Below are 15,450 nucleotides of genomic sequence, written 5' to 3'. Positions count from 1 at the left end.
TAAGCTCACTAGTGTGGTTTCTCTAGACACCATTCTTAAATATGTATTCCTCCAAGAACTTGGGAAAGAAAACTATGTATGATTATACTATTCATAAAACCATGCATATCAAGTGCATCAGTTCACTACAACACAAAAACCAAGTCAGTATTTCTTTCTCCATCACTCATCCTACATGGCCATGCACTACTTTCATTAATTATTGAGGCAAACACACACTTTTATTTATTATATCAGCTCTTTCGAGCTCCTTTAAAATATCAAGCAAGCTCCCAGGTTGGCCTGTGTGGCTCCTGGCCTTTTTACCCACCCATTTAATGTAGGGGCATCGTCACCACACTACAAAACTATCTTACAAAAAACAGTTACTGAATGATTCCTGTATGGGTGAATTTGTGACCAAAGCTTCAATTCATTTTATTAAATCCTGTAAAAAAATTTAATAAAATATCTGAAATAAGCTGGAAAAAAATTACCATTTATTACAAATACAATTTTCTGGTCCTTACTTACAAGCACTTGTTTTGGCTTGAGAGGCATTGTAATAAAACAGAACTACAGGAATGGAATAAACTCAAAACAGCTAGGCAAGTACCCTGTAGACAAAAGACAATTTTACATTCCGGGACACAAACAAGACAAATCAGCTACCAGAAACAAGCGTCTTCCGTCAGGTTCATGTAGATTTTTATTGAATCACTATTTACAGGTCAGTTCCAGTCACATAATAATGTGCTGTTTTGCACAGAAACATTATTAATCCAGATAAATCTACGGTGCTAGTGTTTTGCTTCATATAAAGTGCTAATAAACATGAAAGAAAAAACAGAACAAAAGGATTTCTTCTAGGTTAAGAACAGTAGTCTATAAGACATTCTTCAAAGGTGTTCCTTGAGTTTCAAGCTCTTCACAAAAGAAAAACTTTTTGGATCAGGATTTTAGAGAAAACTCTTCACCTCACTTGCAGAACTTCCACACTCTGTATGGTTCAACACAGCTACCAAGGAGTGGGCTGTAAAATGATGACAAGGTATAGAGCTGCCTTCTTAGCATTACAGTTCAATATACTAGTTCTCAAAGTAATTAAATGCCTTTTTTTCACATCTGTTATAAAGTAACAGTTTATATATTGTACATATTTTTACACCTTTGGAGACTGTTAAATATACTTTTTGGGAATGGTTCCTGGTAGAGAGACGCATGCTTCCCACGATAACAGAGACCTTAAGGGAAACTCACAGAACGGGTGACTTCTATGAAAAGTCTTCTGCACTTTGTGCATATCTTAAACAGTCATTACAAAAGAGCCTTGAGTATAACGAAATCATGGCTGAGAAGACCTTAACTGAATTTTATTATCTCAGATCATTAATTGTGGGCTTCTATCAGGTCTATACATGTTTTGTTGTTCTTTGGGTCTGACAACCAAAACTAAGCAGGGGTTATACCTTTTCTGGTAACCAAGCCAGGTCTTTTTCTGGGGCAACCCTCGTTCGTTATGAAGGTGAAAAAGGTTTAGGATATTAATGCGGAAGAGCAACAGGTGACCACACTGACCACAGCAGCAGTTTCTTAAGGCATCGCTCTGCACATTGTTTCACAATGTCTGTTAGGAACGGGCACAGAGCAATAATGTAGCCACAATGCTGCGTTACCTTGCCATTATACTACTAACATCAGTCACTAGTGATAATACTTCTGAATCAACACTAAAATAAACAAAAAAACATGCAGGAAAAAAAGTTTACTGAAGTGATGAGGGTAGAGGTAAGAGTCCAGGGCAGGGATGACACACTGCCTGATATCAATATGTTGTCTAAATAGACAAGGAGAGGCCTTGTCTGGATACGCTGTCCCTTAGGGAAGGAGGGTGGGAAGATCCAATGGACAAAAGAAGGATAAAGAAGGCTTTCTGGGTCTTAAGCGTAGCCAGGGTACAAAGATAAAGAAGGCTTTCCTAAGCGTAGGTGCCACCAGTTATCAGAAGTTCGTAAGCTGGATCCTGAGTCCTTCTGCACAGCACAATGCAGGCACACAGCATGCCCATAAGCTATGGAAGAAAACAAGCATGTGTATATTATAACAGGGAAAAAGTATATTAGAACAGCAGCAACAAGATATAACATTCCAAATAGAGAACTATTCTCATTTCTACGTATTAAAAAATTTTTGTTAAAAAATCTAACAAGATAAATGGGATGATTTTTTTTTCTTTTTTAAACCCCCTCAAACAAACATGATATCCAAAATATTAAAATTAGCAAATTCTTCTTCACCTTGTGATAAAGTAAAAACAATTTTAATGTGGGAAAGAGATTTACAGAAAGAGTTTCCGATACAAAATTGGTACAAAGCTTGGCAATACACTAGGAAAGCAGTTCATTGTTTAAATCTTCATGAACAATATTATAAGTTGTTGCACCGCTGGTATATGGTTCCATCCAGACTCAATAAAATATCTAATAGTATGAGTGATCTATGTTGGCGATGTTACAGAACAACTGGAAACCACTTCCATATATGGTGCGACTATCTGCAACCAATTAAGGAAAAAGTAATTTCCTTATTCTGTTCAGTTACAGGAATTAATATTGTTCTTACTCCACAGATTTTTTTGTTTCATTTAGATATACCCCATATTCCGAAATATAATAAAATATTATTAGTCAATATATTATTGGCATGTAAAATTTGTATCGCACGTTTTTGGAAACAACAACAGGAAATTCCACCATGGAAAGAAATTTCCAATCAAATAAAAGTTCAATCAATATCAAAAAAATATTTTTTCCGGAATAACTTTTTTATACTAAAATTTGGGCTGGATGGAACCAATTTAATTATTCTATTCCTTAGGGGGTGAATATTCCTTATGCTTAACCCTATTATAATAAGTATACGAAGCTAGGTACCCCAAGAGCTCCAAGGTCTCATATGGATAGTTATTTAGGGCATTGTGTTTTTTTTTGTTTTTTGTTTTTTTTTTATGTTGAAGGTAAATGATACGAACCTGTTAAATTAGTGCTTGAAGATATGTCTCTTTAAAATAACTTTATTAAGTATATTATCAGCCATATATAGATTGTGTATCACATATCTTCTTGTCCTTTGTACGTTTTAGAGAGAATATGATTGTTTGTTAAGTTTTTTATGTTTTATAAAAGAAGAAAATAAAGAATAACCATATACCTAAACAATCCCACAACTCCTTCTATACCACTACACAAATACACATGGAGCAAGAACTTACCTGAATAGCAGCAAATGCCAGTGCTGCCCAAATTACATACATCATTATGTCTTTTAACATCTCAACAACCAGTGCCTCACAGCCCTAGAAAAAGACAGAAATGTTAGCACACAGGTTTTATGAGATATCCTCTGACAAATGAATCAGACGCTCCGCACTCTGCATTTACAATGGAGTATATAGTGGTTCACATTGCTCTCACCTCAGAATACAAGTCTCCGGGTGTGTTCATGCTGCCAGTGCAGTTGAAGGCACTGATTTTGCAGCAGCTCAAAGGGACACTGTTGTTCTTGGTGTCGATAAACCATGGTGTCTTCTCCCAGTCTGAATAGTTATGGATTCCACAGCAATGAAGCTGGAAAATAGAAAAAGCCTCGTATTTCTATGGTTATGTATAAAATGGATTTTGAATGGCTCTCCTCTGCTCCATATTACAACTTCTTACAGATTATTCTTGTTACTTCAGATTAAACCTCCATAAAGCATCCCTTGTATACCCCTTAAAGTACAAACTCTTATTAATCCTAGCCAATGGCAATATATAACTTCACCAAAAGGCCCCCCGGCACAACCACTCCATATGACCCCCTTTGAAATGTAATCATACCTGTCTCTGGATGTAGTCAATTGCACGGCTGGTAGAATCAGGTGAAGAACTATTATAGTCGTTGAACACAGTGGTAATGCTCTTATTAACCTCATCATTCACCTGTATGCAAAGAACATTACACCGTCACGATAATAGAAAAGTTATCTTAAAAATAATTTATTGAAACAGGTGGTATGCATGCAGGTGTCAAAATAATATATTGGCTTAGAAAATGGTATTCACGCATGCCAATAATCCTTGTGTTTTTAAATCTGCACATATGTAAAATAACACAGATGAACGCAGGCGCGAAGGTTAATATTAGTTACCTTGGCTCTGTAGATGTAGCCAAAAACCACCACGACAACTTCAGTCACGAAGACGAGCAGCAGGATCATGACAAACTGTAAAACAAGAACACAAGTCACTAAATGATTCAGTAACGTTCAGCTGGGGCTTAACTTACACCCATCGCGAATGACTGGACCAACTCGTGCAGTACTCACCGTCACCAATCCGCACCGGCTTTCTCTAATCGTGGCACAACAACCAATCAAGCCAATGATGAATAACAGCCCCCCGACAGCTATGATAGTGACTCCAAGAAATAAGGTATATACATCTTCGAAAAAGTGACTGTAATCATCGTACGTGATGAAGACATAGGCTCCAACGTAGCATAAGATGCCTGCAGCAGCCTGCGGAGAAGAAAAGGAGAACATCAAACAGCAGTCAAATATCCGACACACAGACCTCCCGATTAAACACTTTATGCACACGGACTGACCTGCTACGACACCAGACTGCATTAATGAATGGGCTATGAAAGTGCTTGCCATGTACAAAATGTTACAGTCAGAAAAATACAATGTGTGGCCAATGACTACTTTCTCTCAGGCCACCAACATGTTAAATCTTTTTGTCAGACTCCAGAACAGCTATTGTGTCATTACAGACGTCTATGTAGAACAAAGCAACGTTGAGACAATTAGAACCATTCTTCTCGGTTTGCTGAACAAACTGAGATTTTGTGAGACTAGTCACTCCGTACACTAAGACTTCTGGGAGGACTCTTGCGTCTCCATATTTTTTTTTTTTATACAAACAGACTGCATACAGCAGGCATGTGAACCGCAAACTTGTGAACAAACTGTCCACTACAAGGAGGATATTATACACAGCATGAGCAAACATATCAAGTTGTGCTTTCCTTTGATAAGTTTGTTAGTCGAGGCTGTAAACTCCCACAATCCTCTAAGCTGTGATCGCGGGGGAGCATGAACAGCCAACCCTGCAGGCAGATTTCTACATTGCCGGATTCAGTGGATATTTAAAGACAAAGTAGGTACACGTAGCAATTTGGGTAAAGATCCAAAATGGTAATGTTCACTCCATGGAGTATAATAAGGTAGGGAAAACGTCTTTGCTTTATATAACCAAGTAATGTTTACAAAGCAGAAGCTGCGTACGCTAGAAAAAAAAAATGGAGGTCACTGAAGTGCAAGGCAAGATAGAAACATAAAACAATCCAAGCATAAAGATTATTAGACAACATGGGTTGCTATGAACAATTTTTAGTAAATTGTGAGGCAGCATGCTATAATATATATTATATATACACGAGAGAAAAAAAAATTTGAAGTGGTTTTATCACCACGGCAACAGGGTGGTCAATAATGGAACATTCCACTGGTTGCTACAGTGACAAGACCACTTGTCTTACTCTGCACAAGAATTTCTTTTTATATGCCTTCCTCTCCCCCCCCAAAAAAAACCAAAAACAACAAAAACAAAACACCAAGGCAAAAATGCACAGAAGAACTTGGCGAACTACTGTCCTTCACAGCGTGGAAACTGCAGCACTGGAGTTAATTTTCACGCAGGAGGATTGCTTTCACTCCCAGGTAGATGATCCGGAATTACCCTCAGGAGGGCAACTCGACAATGTCACTCACAATACAAAGCAGAGCGGCTCACGCCCAGCACTGACCAATCGGGACACGGCATATTCTAATAGCCCCTCGTCTCCTCCGCCCCCCGGCAGTGATGCCTTATTGCATTAACCCTTTCAGTGCCCCGTTGCGATAATGTTTCTTATGGGGACCTCCTGCACGCTCACGCCCCCTTTAAAAGCCAATACGGCCTTATTCTGTATCACATGCAAAGCTGCCATATCCCGCGTTAGCGGTCATCCGCTACCAATTAGGGCTGGGTTTGGCACCACACAGCTGTAGCGCACGTCCACTAACACTGCGATGTTTCTCTGACACAACAAGGCACATGGAAATAGGACAATTCGCACATACAGATAAAATAGCAGCCAGGTGTACGCAACCGGAAAACACGGACAATACCGGAGCAAGATATTATCCTGCTCCCCACCGCACGGCTAGCACGGTCACCACCTCCAAAGCCACTCACCCAGAAAATTAGGTTCAGAAAGACCAACACGGTCTTAGACGAGATCAACCCGCACTGCCCCATGTCTTCGACTGAAAGATGGCGGCACCCGCTGCGTGACGCAGCCCCCGGCTCCCATGACAGCTAGGGCCGCCCTCGCGATCACACGCTTCCCACTCGCCCCGCCCTCGCGATCACACGCTTCCCACTCGCCCCGCCCTCGCGATCACACGCTTCCCACTCGCCCCGCCCCGCAGTTACTATTGTTCTCTACCAAAGTGTTTTGTTTTTTTAGGAAAAACTTTAAATGTAACGCTGCTGAACCAAACAATGTCACGTAAATACATGAAAATATGTCATCAGGCTACAGACACATGAAACAGTCACGGCGAAGCCATGCACAACTATTCACTAACATTTATACAGACGGAATTTGATGGCGCTATATAGAACAATAATAATAATAATAATTTGCAAAGCATGTCAGGGGACACTTTGCAGAACAGCTACCAATTACTTGGAAATTTACCACCCACTACCCCATAGTAACGCCCACTATGCCTATTCACAACCTGACCTTACACATTATATACCTGTATATGCATACGTGGGAATTTGTGGGCTCCGGCTACACGGAGTCTTATCCTTGTGGGACATGGTGCTTCCTTTCGACGCTCTCTCCGGGCGAAGCCCACAGAGTTCCCAGTTCCGGGTATGTAGATATAAACCCAATACGTATATTAGCAAATGCCAAAACATTAAACAATACTTTCTGATAAGCCAGAAAACAAACATATATGTTGCCTCATTATACTGTATACACATTCAAATAAAACTGACAAATTTAGCATATAAAATACTAAACAGAGCCCCTTGGTTACACGTGTGTTTCTGTGAATCATTCTGTTGCCCTTACACATACTTATCTACTGCCCTTACACACACCTACCCATATACACGCCTGCCCTTGCACACACAGATATACACTGCCCATAAACACACGCCTGCCCTCACACATTATATCCACATATTTACACTTCCCTTACACATGCCTGCCTATACACACATATACACTGCCTTTACACATGCACACATATACACATACACACTGCGCTTAAACACCTGCCTATACACACACATATAAAGTGCTCTTACACAAAACTGCCCATACACAAATAAACACTGCCTGTATGCACACACATACACTCCACATCTCCCGGTACTCCCCTTCTCTTTTATTTCTTCCTCTGCTCCTCTTCTCCCCTGTCTTCTGTTTCTCTTTCTGTCTCTCCTTCTCCCCATCTCATTACAGTAATTTGTCTCCCTGCCCATTTTCCACATCTCTTTCATTTCTCCTTCTACCCCCAAACAAACTTTGTGCTACCTTAATTTTGGGGCGGTAAGCCAACTGGCCCAGCACCTGGACTGCCAATTTCCCGGGACATGAACGTACTGAGACAAGCTTCCAAATCCAGGGACTTTCCTGGGAAAATTGGGACAGTTTGCAGATATGCTATTCACATCTGTAACTACTAGACTTGCGCATTCGTCTTCGGGCGAACATGAAAACGAGCATGAAGAGGCCGTTTTTTTGTTCGTTCCGAAGACACGCCGAAGAGAATACAGTGCCGGCAAAACGTAGGAGAAGACGAAGACTCACAACCACGAAGAATCTTCGATTCTTCGTGATCGTCTTCGTTTTTGCCGCGCAGCCGCCAAAATTTCAAACAGGAGTGAGCTGATCTCGTCTGTCCAATCAGCTCACTCTTGTGACGTCACGCTAAGGGTCTCGTCCAATGCCTGTGCTGCTGTTTTTTGAATTCTGAAGGCGCCTTTATAAGACCAGAGCTTGCCTGAGAGATCCATTCATTTTTCGCTGTGACTGCTTTGGCAACACTGCTGTGCTGCATCCGAGCGTTACAGAGAGAGATTGTTCTGTTCTGTGTGAGACTGGTAAGCCTTAGCCTGCCATTTCTCACTGTGTACTTCATCCTCACTTCAGTGCTACTTAATATAATTAATAATAATAATTTGATTAATTTAATTTTTTTTATTTAATTTGTCATCAACTGTAGTGTAAGTGCTGTTGAGTTGACAGTGCACCCAGTGCCTCAGTGGCACTGGGGTGCCCTTGCCCTGGGCTGGCACTAGTGCCTATTGCCTGTCCTGCTTAAATAAATTAAATAGAATTTATAAATAATAATTTAATAGAATCTATAATTTAATAGTTTATTATTATATATATATATATTTGTCAGTCATATATATATATTCTATAGTATACTAGTGTAGAGTGTACTGTAGACATTCATCTACTAGTGTCTAATTTAAAATCAGTAATATTAATTAATATAATTAATAATTGAATTCATTATAAAATTATATATATATTTGTCAGTTATAGTTAGTAATAGTATACTAGTGTAGAGTGTACTGTAGACATTCAAGACATCTACTAGTGTCTAATCTAAAATCAGTAATATCAATAATTCTATAATTCTTTCTTGTCTTAATAGTTAATTAAATTAGCTATAAATAAAAGTAATAATATTAAATAATTACTACTAGCGTATAGTTCAGCTAATCTTATTAGTACTGGTGCTGCAGCTCTATAGTTTGTGCTTTGTTTTAGCAACAGCAAGAGACCAAGTCAATTTTTCTTAATTAATCTTTCATTTTATTTCATTTGTTTTGCTCACCTCAGTCCATCAGTGAAGTGAACTTGTTGGGCTAGTGAGTGCAGCCGCATAAGTGCTGTGTTTTTTTTTGATCAGCAAGCAGTGACGTTAACTGTTTTGCAAAGATTTTCTCATTTATTTTACATTTTATTTCAATTTTATTAAAAGTACCCTTAGTGTTTTGCTCACCTCAGTCCATCAGTGAAGTGAACTTGTTGGGCTAGTGAGTGCAGCCAGCAGTGAAGCTAACTGTTTTGCTGTGACATTTTATTTTATTTCTAATTCTTTTCAAGAAAAATTGACTGTGACGAGCTGTACTAAGTAAAGCTTCAAGCTACTAGCTGTAGTACTAAAATAATTCTAATCTTCTTTAATCTTAATCTATAATATATTATAAATAATATATAACAATATAAATTCTAATTCATAATCTATAATATAAGTAATTCTAATTCTAAATTCTAATTCATAATCTATATTCTTCTATCTATAATACATAATATATAAGTAAATTATTTCTAATCTATTAATATTATATAACTTAATATTAATTAATAAATCATATACTGAATCTGATTTAACCTCACTTTAGCTTAGTGGGTTTGAGAGCGTCTGCCTAGAGGTAGACTTATAGTAAGGAAATATAGCTTTAGGCTAGCATAGTAGTAGGCTAAGCTCTTAGGCCCGTGTAAATTCAAATTAAAAATAAAATACTGCTAGTTATTAAATAGTTAATCTTGAGTTAATAATTTAAATAACTTTAGCACTTTGGCAGATTGCACACAGCACAGTGCAGTAGTGCATAGTTTTACTTTTTAAGCAGTAGCACTGAAGAGAACTTCCTCTAATTTTTTGTCTTTAATTCGTTTTTCCTTTTTTTTTATTTTTATTTTTTTTTATTTTTTTTATAGTTTTTTAAACACTACACTACACTACACACACAACACAAAATTTGAAATGGATCCTCCTTTTGGGACTAAGGAGGGACAAGCTCCATCTACCACCGCCACCACCAGCACCACCACCAGCACCACCACCAGTTCTAAGATGCAGCCTTTGCGTCAGTCTAGTCGGCCAAGTAGGCCAAGCTCTCGCTTATCATTTGGGGAAGCATTGCTTGAAGGATCATCAAGTAAAGGAAAGGCACCAAAAGCAGGCAGTAGTAGTGCGGCTAGGCCCACAAACTCTATGGTTTTTTACGGAAAGCCTAAAGCACCAGAAGCACGTTCAAAGTTAAAGGGTAGCACAAGTAGTACCAGCCCAGTGACTAAAAAGAAGTGCCTTTTGCCCCAAGCAGCATCTTCCCCATCCACCAGCAGCATGCAAGGTACCAAGCAGAGCCAAATTAGCAGCAAGACTCAGAGGGGTCCCAAACCAAAGCGATCTCATTCCTTTGTAGGGAAAACCACCACCACCACCACCCCCACCTCTACCGCCTCTACCACCACTAGTGCTGCGCCTACTGTTCCCACTGGTACCGCCACGCCATGTCCTCCTAGTACCTCTAGCAAGCCACCAAGTCCTTACAAAATTTTTGTAAAGACAGTTAGAGAGAGGGCTACACATAGTGGAACTCCACCTAGCGAGGTAGCAGAGGAGCCTGAGACTGAGAGGCCAAGTGCAGAGTCTATTCTTCCTGCTCGCACTACTACTAGTCACGAGTCTCACGACGATATCAGTCTTAGCTCCAGCCTAGCAGGAATTCCATTCGATCTGGCTAATGAAGAGCTAGACTATGAGCCAGAGGAAGTAGAGGAGATGAGTGGTCAGGAATCAGATTCCTCAGGGAGCAGTGTCCAAATGACTAGTGCACAATTTTCCCCTGAGCCTCCACCTTCTCCGCTACGATCATCACCACCACCACCACCACCAGCAGCAGCAGCAAAACCTAGCAAATCTAAAGCAATTAGCAGTCCCACTATGGCCAGTACTGTTACCACCAGTCCCACCACCACTAGTTCTGCCTCTGTTCATCCACCCCGAGCAGTAGGAGCAGCACCCAAGGCACACTCCAAGGCTATGCGCGCCCCAATTTGGGAGCACTTTGAAAATGTTGAAGAAGGGCGCTATGGAAAGTGCAAACATTGTGGGAAGCTAATAAGCAGAGGGAAAGTGTCTGGCCATTTTACCAGTGCTAGCATGAAGCATCACCTCAGCACTCAACACAACGCTGTGCTATTGGGGAAAGATGCAGAGGGAAAACTTAGTGCAGGCAGCATAGCTGGTGGCCGTGGAAAAACCCCAACAGCTTCTTCTTCTGAGCCAATAGCAGCAGCAGCAGCAGCAGCAGCAGCAGCAACTAGTGCTGGCAGCCAGAGACCAAGGCAGGTTGGAGCACTGCATGTCCAGCCCACCCTGGAACAATTTGTGGCATTCCAATCCAAAAGGTCAATGCCCAAACAGCAGGCCAATAAAGTAACGCGACTGATTGGTCAGTTCATTGCTGTTGGAGGGGCATCCTTCTCTATGATCGAAGGGGAGCCTTTCAAACAATTGATGGCGGCTGTGGCTCCACAATATACAGTTCCGTCACGTTCCACTTTCAGCAGGAACATTGTCCCCTCATTGTATTGGTCCTGTGTTGCAGCAGTGAAAGAGGAGCTTTCCAAGGCTGCTGGTCAGTCTGTTCATTTCACTACAGATTTGTGGAGTGCACCTAGCGGCCAGCATGCCTTTCTTTCTTTGACAGCACACTGGTGGCAGCCCGGTGTGTCTAAGGAAGCTGCTGCAGCAGGCTACCGATCTTTCCTTCTCCATGCAGAAGTGATGGATGAAAAGCACACTTCCCAAAACATTCTGCATGCGATGAGGAAAATGTTTAGCCTTTGGGTGGGAGCAGAGGCGGGCACCAATGTTGAAGTTGGTTTTGTGGTAACTGACGGAGGTGCCAATATGGTGAAAGCGCTGCGAGATGGTCATATTGTTGGTGTGCGCTGTGCAGCCCACATCATCCATCTTGTAGTGAAGGCAGCAATGTCAGAAGGAACTAATGTGGCAGCAGTAGTTCTGTCCCGCTGCAGAAAGATCGCTGGGCACTTTCACCATAGTGTTAAGGCTAGCCAACTTTTGAGGGAAGAGCAAGAGAGGTCAGGTCTTCCCGTACACTGCCTACGTCAGGATGTCAGTACACGGTGGAACTCCACGTTAGACATGCTCGAGAGGATTTTGGAGCAGCAGAGGGCAATCCATAATCTTGCCTCAGAGCACAATATTGGGATTACCTCTCCATTGAATAGGGAGGATTGGACAGTGATCGCCCAGCTAGTGGCAGTCCTTAAACCATTCAGGGATGCCACAGAAAATTTAAGCTCAAACACTGCCAGTCTGGCCCAGGTAATCCCAGTGTTCTCCCATCTAGGCAGCAAGATGGATGTGTTCCTTGGAAACCGTGAGGCTGTTCAAGGTGGCACTCTACATCCTGACATAGCAGCCATAGTCAGGAAGCTGAAGGATCTGCTAAAAGTACACCTTCGCAAACGAATGGAAGAGAGTCCCGAAATGATGCTAGCATGCCTTTGCGATCCAAGAATTAAGGGAAAGCTAGCTTTGAAATTTAATGTTCTCAGTAGCTACCGGGAGCAATTGGTCAACAAGGTGCGTGACTGGCAGCGTAAAATGGGAATGCTGTCCGAGGAGAGAGAGGTGCAGGAGGAGGAAGAGATGATGTGGTCTGCTACTCCTAGCAGCAGCATCAGCAGCAGTGCCACAAGCAGCACAACACAGCTGAGTGGAGCAGCTGCGTTTTGGGAAGAGGCACTTGGGAGTATAGTTGGACCATCTGACAGAGCTAGCAGCAGAAAGGAGAGTAGTGCTGCTGAAATGGTCAAACTTTACCTCTGTGAAGTTCCTTCTGTGCCTAATGTTGATCCTCTTAGCTACTGGGATGAAAAGAAGAGTGTGTGGCCTGCACTCTCATGGGTTGCGCAGCAGCTACTATCATGTCCGCCAACCACTGTTCAAAGTGAGCGCGTGTTTTCTATGACTGGAAACATACTGAGTCCACAGCGCTCACGCATGGCACCTCATCTGATGGAGCAGATTGCCTTCCTTAAATTCAATCTGCCCAAGTTGGGTTACCCAGCTCTTAGCTTGGAAAGTTAATTTTTTTTATCTGTAATGTTTAAGGTAGTTTCTCCCCCTGGTTGCACGTGTTTGCGGTGTGGCAACGTCTGCTACCTCCGCCGGTGTAGCCAATTTACGCTAGGGCCTAGTGTCTGAGTTCTGGAAGTCCGCTCCCAAACGCCATGGACTGACAGACTTTCATGCTTTGCCCTGGGGTGAAACAGGTGAGCGGGTCGTCAATTGCCCACTCATTCACCTTTTTCCTTTTCCAACGGTGCTGCTGGTGGTGGTGCCAGCATCTTTTGCCAGTTCGCTTCCTGGCTGAAATCATGCCTCAAATGTCCCTAATGGAGAGGGTAGTTTCTCCCCCTGGTTGCACTTGCTGCGGTGTGGCAATGCCTGCTACCTCCGCCGGTGTAGCCAATTTACGCTAGGGCCTAGTGTCTGAGTTCTGGAAGTCTGCTCCCAAACGCCAAGGACTGACAGTCTTTGGATGCTTTGCCCTGGGGTGAAACAGGTGAGCGGGTCGTCAATTGCCCACTCATTCGCCTTTTCCCATGCTGCTGCTGCTGCTGCTGGTGGTGCCAGCGTCTCTTCTCTGCCAGTTCGCTTTCTGGCTAGTGTCATGCCTTAAATGTCCCTAATGGAAAGGGTAGTTTCTCCCCCCCTGGTTGCACTTGCTGCGGTGTGGCAACGCCTGCTACCTCCGCCAATGTAGCCAGCTTACGCTAGGGCCTAGTGTCTGAGCTCTGGAAGTCTGCTGCCAAACGTCTAGGACTGACAGTGTTTGGATGCTTTGCTCTGGGGTGGAACAGGTGAGCGGGTCGCCAATTGCCCACTCATTCGCCTTACCCAATTCTGCTGCTGCTGCTGGTGGTGGTGCCAGCGTCTCTTCTCTGCCAGTTCGCTTCCTGGCTAGTGTCATGCCTTAAATGTCCCTAATGGTAAGGGCAGTTTCTCCCCCCTGGCTGCGTCTGTTTGCGGTGTGGCAACGCCTGCTACCTCCGCCGGAGTGGCCAGCTTACGCTAGGGCCTAGTGTCTGAGCTCTGGAAGTCTGCTGCCAAACGTCTAGGACTGACAGTGTTTGGGTGCTTTGCCCTGGGGTGAAACAGGTGAGTGGGTCGCCAATTGCCCACTCATTCGCCTTTCCCAATTCTGCTGCTGCTGCTGCTGCTGGTGGTGGTGCCAGCGTCTCTTCGATGCCAGTTCGCTTCCTGGCTAGTGTCATGCCTCAAATGTCCCTAATGGTAAGGGCAGTTTCTCCCCCCTGGCTGCCTCTGTCTGCGGTGTGGCAACGCCTGCTACCTCCGCCGGAGTGGCCAGCTTACGCTAGGGCCTTGTGTCTGAGCTCTGGAAGTCCGCTGCCAAACGTCTAGGACTGACAGTGTTTGGGTGCTTTGCCCTGGGGTGAAACAGGTGAGTGGGTCGCCAATTGCCCACTCATTCGCCTTTCCCAATTCTGCTGCTGCTGCTGGTGGTGATGCCAGCGTCTCTTCTCTGCCAGTTCGCTTCCTGGCTAGTGTCATGCCTCAAATGTCCCTAATGGTAAGGGCAGTTTCTCCCCCCTGGCTGCCTCTGTCTGCGGTGTGGCAACGCCTGCTACCTCCGCCGGAGTGGCCAGCTTACGCTAGGGCCTTGTGTCTGAGCTCTGGAAGTCCGCTGCCAAACGTCTACGACTGACAGTGTTTGGATGCTTTGCTCTGGGGTGAAACAGGTGAGTGGGTCGCCAATTGCCCACTCATTCGCCTTTCCCATTTCCTTTTCCATTTCCATTTCATTATTTTCCTTCTGATACACAACCAACCAAACATAACACACACAATAACACAAATAACACAGTGACATAACACATAACACACATAACACATATAACACAGTGACAAGTGACAACACACATAACACACATAACACATACACGTACAATGCAAAAATCACAAGGACCTTTCCTCTTGTTATTTGTCCTGGCCTTCATTTCTACACTCACTAGCATTAACGCTATAACTCACACTTCATACTATAACATTTTTCCATCCACATACCTGCCAACAGACCCAACTTTTTCAGGGACAGTCCTGCTTTTTTCCAGTCCTGTCCCATCTAATTTAGCTAAACTAGGTATGCAAATACACGTTGGTAGTTATAGCTCGGTAGGTAGCACTAGTATAAACATTAAATAAATATAATAAAGTACTAAATAATAAATCTAACTTTAAAATACATTTAAATAAACCCCTAATTTTTTTTTAAAACCCATTAAAATTAAATTATTATTTAGACATAATACATCTTTAACCAAAGCAGTGCACTGCTACTAATCTTAAACATAACCGTACATTAACCCTAAGCTATTTTTTAGTTCTTGTCCAACATTTTTCCATCCGCATACCTGCCAACACACCCAAGATTTTGGTGGACAGTCCTGCTTTTTTCCAGTCCTGTCCAGTAAAAGTTGGGTTGTTGCAAAGTATGC

At 42.6% G+C, this 15,450-nt stretch overlaps 1 protein-coding gene across 3 annotated transcripts; it reads right to left on the bottom strand.

Annotated features, from left to right (window-relative positions):
• Positions 1-1,957: 1,957 nt before the first annotated feature.
• On the bottom strand, positions 1,958-6,323 carry LOC149298665 (tetraspanin-3-like). 3 transcript variants are annotated; one of them, XM_089487223.1, is made up of 7 exons: positions 6,261-6,323; positions 4,346-4,537; positions 4,169-4,243; positions 3,858-3,959; positions 3,453-3,605; positions 3,251-3,334; positions 1,958-2,050 (listed from the first exon to the last, which is right to left on the bottom strand). In XM_089487223.1, exons 1-7 carry the CDS (start codon positions 6,321-6,323, stop codon positions 1,958-1,960), a joined length of 762 nt encoding a protein of 253 aa, XP_089343349.1. The 3 variants fall into 3 exon arrangements, with proteins under 3 accessions (XP_089343349.1, XP_089343350.1, XP_089343351.1); XM_089487224.1 differs by lacking the exon at positions 4,169-4,243; XM_089487225.1 differs by lacking the exon at positions 4,346-4,537.
• Between the last annotated feature and the right edge of the window lie 9,127 nt (positions 6,324-15,450).

This window comes from Sceloporus occidentalis, unplaced genomic scaffold (genome assembly GCF_023333645.1).
Source record: "Sceloporus occidentalis isolate IW3139 unplaced genomic scaffold, rSceOcc1.0.p SCAF_31, whole genome shotgun sequence".
In the NCBI taxonomy this organism is placed as follows: Eukaryota; Metazoa; Chordata; class Lepidosauria; order Squamata; family Phrynosomatidae; genus Sceloporus; species Sceloporus occidentalis.
This window is presented reverse-complemented; position numbering and strand designations above follow the sequence as displayed.